General features: G+C 39.0%; 1 protein-coding gene across 1 annotated transcript in view; it reads left to right on the forward strand.

Annotated features, from left to right (window-relative positions):
• The first annotated feature begins 5,160 nt into the window (after positions 1-5,160).
• LOC126260125 (uncharacterized) overlaps positions 5,161-15,362 on the forward strand; it is a 55,817-nt gene continuing 45,615 nt past the window's right edge. Inside the window, exons 1-4 of the mRNA XM_049957370.1 lie at positions 5,161-5,354; positions 5,436-5,632; positions 5,704-5,845; positions 6,043-6,126. Of these exons, the coding sequence (XP_049813327.1) occupies positions 5,283-5,354; positions 5,436-5,632; positions 5,704-5,845; positions 6,043-6,126 (495 nt within the window). The 5' untranslated portion in view covers positions 5,161-5,282. The remainder of the gene's footprint in view (positions 5,355-5,435; positions 5,633-5,703; positions 5,846-6,042; positions 6,127-15,362) is intronic.

Here is a 15,362-nt window from a genome sequence, read left to right on the forward strand (position 1 = left end):
AGAGAGAGAGAGAGAGAGAGAGAGAGAGAGAGAGAGAGAGATATTTATATTTTCAACAATTAAGGGAAATAACATTTTGTTAGTCACATTTTACATATTTTGTCATCTTTTTACATGAAAGATGAGCAAAAAATTTACAAGGTTTATACAAAGAAAAAGTCATTAAGGGGAATAACATTTTCTTAATTACACTTTAATATTTTTCTTAATTAAACTTCACATATTTTGTCTTCTATTTACATGCAAATCATAATTTTGTTGATTAGGAAAGGACAGTTTACAGGATCGATATTTGTAGCCGAAGTTGTCCTTTTGATACACAATCACTGTCTATCAACTATTTACTTGTAATGTGTTCTGTAACTATAACTGTACAACACTGATCATGACTGCTACATATCATATACAGCACATTCATGTGGTCAGCCACTTGCATTCTTACTGTCATTTACATAGATTATGAAGGTTCCCTAAGTGGCCAAACACACACAGTTTACTTCTTAATAATACCACCAAGCAGCCTGATTGTCACCCCAAGACAGTTACTCAGTGCTAGTGACTCCAGTTCACATGTGTCATGTAAAATGTCTGAAGAGAGTTCTTCGTCACCAAAATCACTACTTAAGTAAGTTCATTGCACTGTTTATTTCAGTTCCCCACTACAATTTTCTTATCGTGTACATGGCGTAGTACCAGCTTATACATGTGTCATTAGGCTTGATAATGCTTCTGCTTACATCGTCAATTTGCATGTACTGATCTATTACACCATTTCACATCTTCACAATATAGCTGTTTTAGACTAGCATCCCAAATCCCACATGACTGTACTATCTTATCATTAATGAAATCATTCTTTAGCAATCTAATAATAATTTTTAATCTAAGAATAAATGTGTTTCGTAGGTGCCTCTGTTTTATAGCTGGTTTTAAGACACCCTTAGCCAGTGTTTCTTATGCTAACAGCCAGTGGTTCAGCACCAAGTGGACATGTTACTGTTATGTCCCTTAATCAATAATTTTCCACTACACCCATCTGTGCCAAGCTTAGCAAGAAAAAAAACTGCTCAGTAATATGAACTGACAAAGTATGAAATTTTATATCCAGTTTAAACGACAATAAAACTTTGATTTTAATTACATGTCTTTTAGAGCTCTTAGAATCACTCAAAGTCAGTATCTATTGAATCTTATTATCTAACTTATTACCAAGGGAAAAACACTTTTTTGCTACAATGTGATTTAGCTTCCTTTCTTTCTACAGCTATTATAAATCTTTTCTCAAATAGAAATCTATATACATATATACCTTCACAGTCTGATGAACGTAGCACAGTAACTGGCTCATTCAATAAATTGCTAAAAATATTACATCTTACAGAAAAATCTCCCAAAACGGCCTTGCTGTGCTGGTACTGCAAATGGCTGAAAGCAAGGGGAAACTACAGCTGTAATTTTTCCCGAGGGCATACAGCTTTGTTGCAGGAGTTAAATGATGATGGCGTCCTCTTGAGTAAAATATTCCAAAGGTAAAATAGTCACTCATTCAGATCTCCAGGCGGGGACTACTCAGGAGGATGCCGTTATCATGAGAAACAAAACTGGCGTTCAACAGATCGGAACATGGAATGTCAGATCCCTTAATAAGGCAGGTAGGTTAGAAAATTAAAAATGGGAAATGGATATGTTAAAGTCAGATATAGTGGGAATTAGTGAATTTCAGTGGCAGGAGGAACAGGACTTCTGGTCAGGTGAATACAAGGCTATAAATACAACATCAAATAGGTATAACGCAGGAGTGGGCTTAATAATGAATAACAAAATAAGAACATGGGTACAATACTATGAATAGTACAGTGAATGCATTTTGTAGCCAAGATAGACACGTTCATACGCCAACTAGCTCCACAGATGAGGAGGAGATTGAGAAAATGTATGATGAAATAAAATTAATTATTCAGATAGTTAAAGGAGACCAAAATTCAATAGTCATGGGGGACTGGAATTCGATAGTAGGAAAAGGAAGGGTGGAAAAAGTAGTAGGTGAATAAGGACTGGGGGAAAGGAATGAAAGAGGAAGCCGTCTGGTAAAATTTTGCACAGGGCACAATTTAATCATAGCTAACACTTGCTTTAAGAATCATGAAAGAAGACTGTATATGTGGGAAAGACCGGAAGACACCGGAAGGTTTCAGATTGATTATATAACAGTAAGACAGGATTTTGGAAACAAGTTTGAAACTGTAAGACATTTCGAGGGGCAGATGTGGACTCTGACAATTTTCTGGTTATGAACCACAGAGAAAACTGAAGAAACTGAAAAAAAGGTGGGAATTTAAGGAGATGGGACCAGGATAAATTAAAAGAACCAGAGGTTGTAGAGAGATTCAGAGGGAGCATTAGGGAACAACTGACAAGAACAAGGGAAGGGGATACAGTAGAAGAAGAACAGGTAGTTTTGAGAGAGGAAATAGTGAAGGCAGCAGAGGAGCAAGTAGGTAAAAAGATGGGGGCTGGTTGAAATCCTTGGGTAACACAAGAGATACCGAATTTAATCAGTGAAAGGGGAAAATATAAAAATGTAATAAATGAGTCAGGCGAAATGGAATACATATGCTAAAAATGAGATTGACAGGAAGTGCAAAATGGTTAAGCAGGAATGGCTAGAGGACAAATATAAGGATGTAGAAGCATATATCACTAGTGGTAAGATAGGTGGTGCATACATGAAAATTAAAGAGACCTTTGGAGAAAAGAGAGCCACCTGTATGAATACCAAGAGCTCAGATGGAAAACCAGTCCTAAGCAAAGAGGGGAAAGCAGCAAGGTGGAAGAAGTATATAGAGGGTCTATACAAGGAAGAAGGCAATATTATGGAAATGGAAGAGGACGTATATGAAGAAGAGAAGAGAGATATGATCTTGCGTGAAGAATTTGACAAAGCAATGAAAGACATATCGAAACAATGCCCTGGGACTAGACAACATTCCGTTAGAGCAACTGATATCCTTGGGAGAGCCAGCGATTACAAAATTCTTCCACCTGGTGAGCAAGATGTAAGAGACAGGTGAAATACCCACAAACTTAAAGAAGAATATAGTAATGCCAATTCCAAGGAAAGCAGGTGCTGACAGGTGTGAAAATTATTGAACTATCAGTTTAATAAGTCAAGGTTGCAAAATACTAACACGAGTCCTTTACAGAAGAATGGAAAAACTGGTACAAACTGACCTTGGGGAAGATCAATTTGGATTCTGGAGAAATGTGGAAACACACAAGGCAATATTGACCCTACGAGGTTAAAGAAAGATAAACCTACGTTTATAGAATTTGTAGACTTAGAGAAAGCTATTAACAATGTTGACTTGAATACTCTCTTTCAAATTCCAAAGGTGGCAGGGATAAAAAACAGGGAGCAAAATGCTTTTTACAATTTGTACAAAAACCAGATGGTAGTTATAAGAGTCGAGGGACACACAAGGGAAGCAGTGGTTGAGAAGGGAGTGAGACAGGATTGTAGCCTATCTATCGCCTACGTTATTCAGTCTGTATATGGAACAAACAGTAAATAATAAATTTGGAGTAGGAATTAAAGTCCAGGGAGAAGAAATAAAAACTCTGAGATTTGCCAGTGTCATTGTAATTCTGACAAAGACAGCAAATGACTTGGAAGAGCAATTGAACAGAAAGGATAGTGTCTTGAAAGGAAGATATAAGATGAACATCAACAAAAGCAAAACGAAGATAATGGAATGTAGTCGAATTAAGTCGGGTGATGCTGCGGGAATTAGCTTAGGAAATGAGACGCTTAAAGTAGTAAATGAGTTTTGCTATTTGGGGAGCAAAATAACTGATGATGGTCGAAGAAGAGAGGATATAAAATGTAGACTGGCAAGGGCAAGAAAAGCGTTTCTGAAGAAGAGAAATTTGTTAACACCGAGTATAGATGTAAGTGTCAGGAAGTCTGTTCTGAAAGTATTTGTATGGAGTGTAGCCATGCATGGAAGTGAAAAATGGGTGACAAACAGTTTAGACAAGAAGAGAATGGAAGCTTTTGAGATGTGGTGCTACAGAAGAATGCTGTAGATTAGATGGGTTGATAATGTAACTCATTAGGAGGTATGGAATAGAACTGGGGAGATGAGAAATTTGTGGTAAAACCTGACTAGAAGAAGGGATCGGTTGGTAGAGCACATTCTGAGGCATCAAGAGATCACCAATTTAGTACGGGGGGAAGTGAATAATTTGGAGTGTGAACTAAAGTCCAGGAGAAGAAACTAAAACTTTGAGGTTTGCCAATGACATTTTAATTCTGTCAAAGACAGCAAACGACTTGGAAAAGCAGTTGAATGGAATGGCCAGCATCTGGAAAGGAGGATATATAAAAAACGAAAACAAGGATAGTGGAATGTAATCGAATTAATTCATGTGATGTTGAGGGAATTAGATTAAGAAACGAAACACTTCATATAGTAGACGGGTTTTGCTGTTTGAGCTTCAAAATGACTGTATCAACTATGAAACGAAAAGAAATCTGGAAGGCTAAAGGCTAAAAGTCAGCCAATAACAAAGTGAGATGATGGACTGATTAGAGAGCCTGTATAGGGCTACAGGCTCTCTAGGACTGATAAACATGCAACGCTCCAAGTGGCCTCAGAGAGAACCAAGTCGCCTTACTGTAAGTCCCCCTGATCGAAACTCATTTGAATTATTTTGTCGTTGTTAGCAAACCTAGTAACATAAGGTATTTACTTAATTTTTAACTATTTTAAAAAATTACTTTGCACTGGTACGGTATTTGCTATCAAGTGTGTACAAAAAAAAAAAAAAAAAAAAAATCAACCTTTTTCCACTTGCAAGCTTACTGGCGCAGATATTCAGAGCTCTTCGAATTTCCTCTATACACGTTAGGATCTGTTTGCGCTTTTTATATTCAATATATCGCCACAAATCTCGTGTGTCTGCATGACAGTTACAAGATGGTCTGCCATCTGTCGTTCTAGGACAGGAATTTTAGCGGCAAGAGACTTACGTTCTGGTAAATGACGTATCAGACGATCAAGTCACTAACTAGTATTAGAGATAACCTCCATCTTCCATTTTGTCTTACAATCATATCTGCGCAAGTTTTGGTCCATAGGCTACAATTTGTCTGTGCAGGTGTGATGGGGCGTGTGGTCTGGGCTTTAAACAGTTTCATGTACATACATGGCACGTGGCTACTGCCTATGCAACCCTGGTTTGATCGATAACGTCCGCGAAACACTTCTGTCAAAAGCGATATGCTTACGAGAAGAGAGAAATTGTTAATACGTCCATGGCAGCAGAGAAGATATAACAATCATCGACGCAAGGTTGGTATTCGTTGATAAATGACATTTGATGGATTTGTAAATGAGTGATTTAGTGCTTCAAACTTTTAACCTCTTGTATAGGTCCAGTCCGCGCTCCCTGCCATAGATTCAAGTCCTCCTCCAACACGACAGCACGTGTGTTGCAAACTGAAGAAACTACAGTGGGAAGAAGAGCGCTGCGCGCGTATAGAGGAGGATAATTTTAGGCTGCTACAGCGAATGGGGCATATAATGAGGACTAATCGACTGGATAATCACTGGACGAAAACACCGCCTAAGTAACACACATTCTGGTAAAGATTAATCTTATTACTAAGTATAAGCTTTTTATGCCTATCTTTTGTTTCAGTTTTCTTCATCGTGTTGGTATATATTACCAACCAACAAAGAAGGAAACTTTTGGGGAGTCGATTCCGTCTCCTGCACCAAATGGAAGTCGCAAGAATGTTCGCTGTCAAGCATGTAGCACGGAAAAAAATTATGAAAGAAAGGTAAGACAGCGCGGTAAATGAGGGCTTTTCGTAACATTACATTGACCGAAGCACCTCGGTTTTAAAATGGAGAATCCGGTAAAATCGAAAGAGTTACAAAAAATAAAAAACGCAAAATAAGCACACTTGTATATCAGTTAAAATATACTAATAATGAATTGTATGTCACAGTAACGTGCGTCTCTTGTATTTTACAGATAACTCCAGAAACGCCATTAGCATGGGAAGTTCGGAACACAGATTTTGCGAAGTCTCTAAAACCAGAGCGTGCCAGATCTGAGGTAATTGTTAAGAATCAATACAGTATTTAAATACCAAAAGAACATATACAAGCAGACAGATAACTTCATTTCAGTAGTCTACTAGGCACAAACTGCTTACATTGCAGAAAAAAATCGAAACCAGAATTCGCCCTAATATCTCTAAATGCTACAACAAATGAAACTTATAAGTCACTTACCAATAACATGACTTTTACATTAGGTAGGTACCCAGAAGCAGCATTTTCGTTTTTTTTTCTTTTTTTTTTTTTAAAAAAAAGCTATGGCTAGAAACTGCTTGAGGCGGCCATAAAATTTCTTCCAGACAGGTTTTTTTTATGAACTTTAATGACAGTAATAATGATCAAGTAATTATCATTAGTTTTGCTGCATATGTGTACTGCATAAACATCACCTTTGTAATTTAGACATCACTTCGGCATCTATGTTATGTGTCAATAGATCGTTTAACACTGGCTGCTGCAAGACTACTGCCAAACATGGCAGAGATTCACATCTGATGGCCAGATGCTCCACTCTGTATAGTACATTGATCTGAACTTGTATTGTGCATAATATCATAAGCCTTCTACATTACATCATAAGCCACCATATAGCATAGTGAAGGGTGCCTTATACCATTGCTAGCCATTCCTTTTCCTGTTCAAAGTATAAATGAAGTGACAAGAAAGTTTCTTTCCTTCAGAGATTCCCATTTTGGTTCATGGAGTATTTCCATAATACTCGTGTTGATCGAATCTACCCCTAGCAACTCTAACAACACACCTCTGGATTGCTTTGGTGTCTTCCTTAAATCAGACCTGGTAGGTATCACGAACACTCATAAACAGTACTCGAGAGGTCTTTGTGCAGTCTCCTTTATAGATGAACTACACTTTGCAGGAATTCTCCCAATTAACAAAAGTAGACAATTAGCCTTCGCTAAAATAGACCCTAAGAGCTTGCTCCATTTCATGTTACATTGCAGCATTATGATTCAGTGTTCAATCAATGTGGCTGTGCAAGGAGCAAACGACTACTACTGTTTTCAAACAGCACAGGATAAACTAGCCACCGCATGTTTTGCTATCTACTCATTGTATTGTTTTACATTGATTATTGCAACATTTCACAGCTTTACAATTATTATTAAGTGATAAAGACTTAAAATAACTCAGAAATTGTCATCTCCTTAGCCTTAAGTGGTTGTAAAATAATAAGAAATAACTGATGTCATGCTGTTTGTGTCCAACTATTATTGTTACTAACTCCATTGTCATATGAAGAGACATTTCAAGACCATATTCTCTCTTTATTCAATTGACATGAACAGGACTTCTTAAATAAAAAGTATCTGTCATGAGAAACAAGAGTATTCAGACAGAATTCATTCTCAGTTACTAATGTAACACGCATGACATACAATTGTGTTCACTGTTAAACACTACTGCACAGCATTAATGATTTACACCACATTGTATAAGCATTATGGACATGTAGTTCAGTTGCTGACTCAAAATATACTACATATAGAGCAATCTTTCCTCAAGAAGGAACTTCCCAGAACTGAAATTGATGAAATTTATCCACACACTGCCTTAACAAAAATTAAATAAAAGTAATGATTTCAGTATGTAATATTACCAGCATCCTTATTACTTTTAGTTTTATTGGTTGAATTTACTGTCAAAGTATTTTTTTATTCACAAGACCAGTTTTACTACAATCTGCTATCAAAAGAAGACGTCAAATAGAAATTACTTATTTTCCATTTACTGTTAGTAAATAGTGGTCAGTATCAAGAGAGAGACACTCATGGTATCAGCCTTGGGTCCATTCAGTAATGAATCAATATGTTCAATGGATAAAAAATAGCTTGCATGTAGCAAAGCTATGAAAAATATGATTACAAACTTCCATATTTTGTCCATTACTTTATGTCATTAAAATTACTAAATATACGCAGTTGCAAAAGAAATATTTCCTTAAGCAATTGACACTAAAAATGAGATTACAATACTAGTTAAAGGCATCAGAATAGGTCTAGAGGTCACTTTTTTATATATATATCATCTGCCAAGATGTTTAAATAAAATCGTGAAATTCACATGGGAGGAAGACGGTTCAAATCCGTGTCCAGGCATCTAGATTTTGGTTTTCCATGATTTCCGTAAATTGGTACAAGCAAATGCCAGGACAGTTCATTTGAAAGGGCATGGCCAATTTTCTTTCCTATCCTTGACACACAATTAGAGTTGTGCTTCATCTCTAATAACCTCATTGTCAAGAGGATGTTAAACCCAATCTTTCTTCGTGTGACATTCCCTTTAGGATGCATTCATAAAACTGACTTAACATGTAGAACAACACATGAATCATCATCCAATTACTATACAACTCAGAATCTCCAAAGTTTGTTGCTAGGTGGCAACTGTAGTTTCATCTTCAGTAGGAAGAGTGATTAGGGTTTAACATCCCATTGCTAACAAGAGTGTTAGAAACAAAGCACAAAGTTGGATAGAACAAGGATGGAGAATGAATTTAGCGCATAATTTTCAATTGAATCATTCAGAATTCATCGATGTTGATTTGGGAGAAATCACAGTGGTCTTAGACAGCAAGGTGGTGTCTTAGCCACTGGAAACACCAGTCAGTGTCACTGACTGCTTTCCAGCAGATTGGTAGGGCACCTTACTCCAGTAATGGTCATAGAGAATGAAAATCTTGGAAAACTATGTGCCTCGTATAACATAGGCTGCTGCTGAGAAATATTAGTTATACAGCCACTCTATGGTCCAGTTGAAGCAACTCGAGATGATTAATGGTGTGCTTTCCAGTGTTCCTGCTGAGTTATTGTTTTTATTTTATGCACACAATGTCGATGACTGATGCAACCATCTTCTTCAGGTGCTGCAAGTTTTGCTTTTATGTGTACTCGCTTGCTGGACTCCGACCAGACTTTTAATTACTGTTGGTCTCACATCGCTATTATAACTGAGTTAAATTCCCACTACATGCTTTGATGCTCTTTTGTTTTACAGAGCTCACAAATTCTCTCAGTGTTTTCCAGCTCTGGGGGATACGTTGGTTGCTGAGATTTTAATAAATTGAGCATGGGAGCCCAAGCATTACTTAAATTCAATCCTCCATTCTTGTTTATTAGGTTATCTGATATCTTATCTTTGTAGACTCCTTAATCACACTGCTCTACAAACTTGGTGTTTGCACCGCAATACTGGTGTCGTCGTGTTTCATTTCATGATTATATTCGAGGCTGTGTTTGGTGACAGCTGATTTACATTGTTGTTTCATTCAAGTGTGTTGCTGATCCCCTATGCATCTCTCCATGACTTTCCTTATAGGACACGCCACATTTGCACAGAATGCGATATACACCTGGCTTTTGGAGACCTAGATTGACTTTAACATTACAAAGAATACTTTTTATCTTTTATGAAGGGAGCAAAAAAATACAATGGATGCCATATGAAGGAGTCTACCAATATTACCAGATGTTGGACCAGCGTAAGGCAGATAAGCTATTTTTGGCTCAGCTTTCTCAGTACAAACCTCATACTCAGGCGTTCTTGAATTTTGATGGCGTCAGCCATTCAGTTTGATGGTCTGAGTATCCATACCTTTGGAACATTATTTGTAAGTGTTCTAATTCTTTAGTGAGGTTCTCCTTGTCTGATAGTGTTTGAGCTCTATGGAACAGATTCTTTAGTGCTGACTTTCATTGTTATGAATGGTGATGGCAGGAGGCAGAGAGATAGAGGTCAGTGTGCGTAGGTTTTTTGTATACACTGTGACCCAGGGAATCTGTTCATTCTTCTCTTAACTAACATATGAAGGAAAAGTCATTGGCCATCTTTTTCAGGTTCCATTTGAATTTAATAGATTGTGTTTAAACGGTCCAGGAACTCATAAAGGTTTTCTGCTCCATCTGGCCGATTTTAGTGCCTATGCTTCAAAATGTTCCCATATAGGTTAGCCATGACAAGTGGTAATGGACGATCCATTGCCATGCCTTCAGTTTGTTCATAACATTTTCTGAAAAAATGGATACTCAGATCATCAAATTGAATGGGCTACGTAGTCAGAATCGAGAATTGTTTACATCTTTGCTCATTTTGTGATCCATTTACCACAGCTGTTAAACTTAAATGTTTATATCATGATTTCATCAGCTTTCTAACGTGTGTGGTATATGGAACAACAGAGAAATTCACACCACCACTTGCAACTGCTCTTACACAGTGTGTCACATCTTTATATTATTGAGTGGGTTACAACATCCCACGACATTTGAAAATGGCCACATGTCAAAATTGTGATGGCAACAAATAACGTTTTAATAGCCAAAAATGGAATGATTTCATTTAAAAATTTCATGAAGGCTGTGGACCAGTTATCATCAAACTGAGTAGGAGGTTCAGATTGAGGGAAAGCAGCCAAAAATCACTTGCCTACATTATGCTGGCCCATTAACTGCAAAGATAGGTAGACTCCTACAGAAACATAGCATCCAGTGTATTTCACTCTCATCAACAAAGATAAAAAGTATTCTTTTTAATGTCAAAGATGATGTAGGTCTCTGAAAGCCAGGTGTGTATTGCTGTTCATGCAAATCTCGCATACCTTATTTGGAGCTGACTGTCTGGGAGCATCAGCAACACACCTGACTAAAACAACCAAGCAAGTCAGCTGGCACTGAGTGCTGCCTCAGATATGAAATGAAATACAAGACCAGTACTATGGTGCAAACATCAAGTTTCTGGGACACTGCCATTAACAAGTCTTTGAAAAATGAAGATGTCAGAAAACCTAATGGACACAGATGGAGGTTTCAATGTAAATAATGCTTTGGGTTTGGCACTCAGTTTATTAAAATCTTACAGGCCAACATGTCCACCAAACTGGAAAACTGAGAGAATTTGCATTTCATGGAATGTCAGTGAGAGCTCTGTTAAACAAAAGAGCATCAAAGGGCACAGTGGGCATTAGTAATCGAACTGAGCTATAAATAGCAATGTGGGATCAACAATAGTTCACAGTTTGGTTGGAGTCCAGGCAGCAAGTGAACAGTGAAACTTGAGCAACTGAAGAAGAAGTCATAAAATGGAAACAACAACTTGACAGAACACTCAGAAGTACGTCATTAGTCAATTGTGCCAAGAAAACCTGAGAGACCACTTCTTAAGGTGATGGCTGATGTGAAGGTGATGGTTTATTTGGACAACTCTAAATAAAATGTTCAAATGTGTGTGAAATCTTATGGGACTTAACTGCTAAGGTCATCAGTCCGTAAGCTTACACACTACTTAACCTAAATTATCCTAAGGACAAACACACACACACACATGCCCAAGGAAGGACTCGAACCTCTGCCGGGACCAGCCGCACAGTCCATGACTGCAGCGCCTTAGACCGCTCGTCTAATCCCGTGCAGGCAACTCTAAATAATCACCATTACTCTTTCATGTGAATTTACCCAACATGTTGTTTCTTTTACACAAGTTACACACATCAAAAAAAGTTTTGCATCAGCCCAGTTCCCAGAACTCCTGAAGATGGATGGTGACTGTGGATACTGTATCACAGACACAGTCCCTTTAATGGTTCAGAGATGTCACTAAAGCCACCTGAAGATGTAAATAACCATGCATGAGCAGCGCCGATTAGACGGAGGGGGTCCGACAGCCTATCAGTTCCAGTCATTCCACCAAGGAGGAGGTACGCAGCTCATGTTGTCTGTAGTTCAACCATGCCTAGACAGTCAATACCATGGTCAATCATGTCTGCATTGTTACTCTGTGCCAGGAAGGGCTCTCAACAAGGGAAGTGTCCAGGCCTCTCAGAGTGAAAAAAATCGATATTGTTTGAACATGGAGGAGATACAGAGAGACATGCCTGGCTCAGGCCGCACAAGGGCTACTACTGCAGTGGATGACCGCTACCTTCGGATTACGGCACAGAGGAACCCTGTCAGCAATGCCACCATGTTGAATAATGCTTTTCGTGCAGCCGCAGGGTGTCATTTTATGACTCAAACTGTGCGCAATAGGCTGCTTGATGCGCAACTTCACTCCCAAGGTCCATCTTTGCAACCACGACACCATGCAGCACAGTACAGATAAGCCCAACAACATGCTGAATGGACCACTCAGGATCAGCATCATGTTCTCTTCACCAATGAGTGTCGCATATGCCTTCAACCAGGCAATAATCAGAGATGTGTTTGGAGGCAACCCGGTCAGGCTGAAGGCCTTGGACACACTGTCCAGCAAGTGCAGCAAGGTGAAGGTTTCCTGCTGTTTTGGGGTGGCATTATGTGGGACCAGTGGCAGTCATGGAAGGTGCCATAATGGCTTTACGATATGTGAAAGCCATCCTCCGACTGATAGTGCATCCATATCAGCAGCATATTGGCGAGGCATTTGACTTCATGGACGACAATTCGTGCCCCCGTCATGCACATCTTGTGAATTACTTCCTTCAGGATAATGACATCGCTCGACTAGAGTGGCCAACATGTTCTCCAGACATGAACCCTATCAAACATGCCTGGGATAGATTGAAAAGGGCTATTTAGGATGACGTGACCCACCAACCCCTCTGAGGGATCTACGCCGAATAGCTGTTGAGGAGTGGGACAATTTGGACCAACAGTGCCTTGATGAACTTGTGGATAGTATTGTCACAATGAATACAGGCATGCATCAATGCAAGAGGAGGTGCTACTGGGTATTAAAGATACCGGTGTGCACAGAAATGTGGATCACCACCTCTGAAGATCTCGCTGTATGGTAGTGCAACATGCAATGTGTGGTTTTCATGAGCAATAAAAAGGGCGAAAATGATGTTTATGTTAATCTCTGTTCCAATTTTCTGTTCAGGTTGTGGAACTCTCGGTACCGAGGTGATGCAAAACTTTTTTTGATGTGTGTATTTTCAAAACCAAAGATTGTGTTGTCATAAAAATCAAACACATTAGAACAATTACTTTCTTCGTCTTCTCCGTGCAGAAGTTTTCTGTCTTTGAATGTAACCAGTTGAAAATGGCAGTGTAACCTGTTGAAAATGGCAGTCTTTAGGTACTGCTCAACTTCCAACTGTTGCAACATGGTTTGTGGTACCTGGGGTGGGGATAGGGGAAGGAATAGTCTTCTGGAAGATCTTGCTGTGCATGTGTAATTACTTCACACACTGCTCCTTGAGGGTTTCAAGAGATGAAACATCTAAGATCATCTGTCTCTTATTACCCCCAAGGGTGGGATCTGTACTCCCATCTGTCTATGTTTAAAGTTAATCCTATGTGCAAGTGTGAAAATATTATCCAAATGTTTATGTAGCATGTATCTGAGGGTGTAGCCCCATATTTACCCAGTGAAACGTGGGGAAACGCCATAAAACCAAATTCAGGCTGGCTGGCTCACCATCCTTTGTTGTTAACCTGTGAAATGGATTTGATTGGGGTTATGCTTGCCTACCCAAGTCTCACAAGAGGTGCACTGACATACTCAGTTATCTGGTTGACACTGTATCCCTTACACAAGCAATTTGGACTCCTTTGCCTACTTTCAGGAGAAGTTTGTGTCCTGTAATTTTGATGACCTCGAATTGCAATGGATAAGATATTTCTGTCATGGCACTGTCACTCAATACAATAAAAAGTAATATTTTAGAACTGGGAGGATGTAGTATGTTGCAAGGAAAGCAATGATTAGACAGGATCGCCTTTGGGGAAAATTACTGACATGTTGGCACAGTGGCATTGTTCAAGACAGTATGAGCAACTGTGTAACAGATCTATCAATAACAAGATGCCATTCAAATTTGCCCATTGAGTGGTTCTCTCATCACCAGGTTTAGAATACGAACTTCAATAGGGGCAGCCTGAAGGCACCACCACCTAATGTTGTCTGGCACAAACCAATGGCAAGCATCTTTAATTAACAAGTCATGGGTACAGAGTGCTGAAACTAGTGGACAGTCCGTGTATGCTGTACCCCTGGCACTATACTGTCGGTAATTAGCCCCTTTTTACTACACCAAGATTTTAGAAGCAACTTTTCTGCATATTTTTGGAACGTAACTATTGAATTAACATGACTGCCGCAAGTCTGCCACTGGTGGTCACAGCAGAGCACTACACCTGATGCCATGTGCCCACTGCTGGATGCAGTGAAGCCTCTAGCCTCATGCCATGGACCAACCTAGTGGTGAAACGTACATCACTAAGTGTGTGGCAGTCTACATTTTAAATAAATTGACCAGCAGTGTCACATTTTATGGGACAAAAGTAAAAGTGGGGGACTTGTTTTGTGAGGTGACTATCTGTTCTGCTAATTTATAAGTATCACATATAATTGACCCCATTTTTTAGCAAGTGGATGACTGTGAGGCCAACAGTGGTCACAGCAGAGGTTCACAACTGACGCCGTGTGCCTGTTGGCGGCTACACATTCCACTCTGATACAGTTTACCTTTCAAAGGTGTGTAAAGCTGGAGGAAAAAAAAAAAGAAAGTTCAGAATGTTGTACCTGCCTCCTCGTACAGCAGCTTCAACTTAATCAAGAAATAGAAATTAATGCACAGTACTGCACTATATACAGTACTAAATATAGTGGAGGGTGCAACCACTGGTGGGCACATGGTGTCTTGGCCTGAACCTCTGCTGTGTCCATCGACAGCCTCATGGCAATCAATGTGTTGATTAAGAATATCACATGAACAGATTCATTATCTACTACCCACCCATCCATTCATTCATTCATTCATTCCTACTGATTTGTATGTTTACATTATATCATTTTAAAGAGGGGAAGGCAGCTGCAGACTCTTGCACCTGTTTTTGAAACAATTTTAAATCTTATCCTTAACGCGTTGACTGTTGAGCAGAACTGCACACCTGCCGCCATGTGACTGACAATGGTTACAATCGAGCCTCGTGTCTTATGAATTGCACCTGGCCTGATGGTGAAATATTCATCACTAGGTGTTCAGCAGTCAACATTTTCATGTGGTAATAGCAGTTTGGGGATAATCGATGACCTTGATAAGGACAGTTCCGAACTAGCTTCCTGCGCCATCGATTTTGGATGGCAAGTCTGTTTTGTAAACAATTTGCAATCTCATCAGCTGTAATTGAATCATTTCCATGAAATCAACAAAAAGATTGTCTTTTTAGTCCTGTAAAATAACAACCATCATTTTTCAACTGAAGTAAGGTAGGGTTTTTTGAAGATGTTTAA

The sequence above is a fragment of the Schistocerca nitens genome, chromosome 5 (assembly GCF_023898315.1).
Source record: "Schistocerca nitens isolate TAMUIC-IGC-003100 chromosome 5, iqSchNite1.1, whole genome shotgun sequence".
Lineage (NCBI taxonomy): Eukaryota > Metazoa > Arthropoda > Insecta > Orthoptera > Acrididae > Schistocerca > Schistocerca nitens.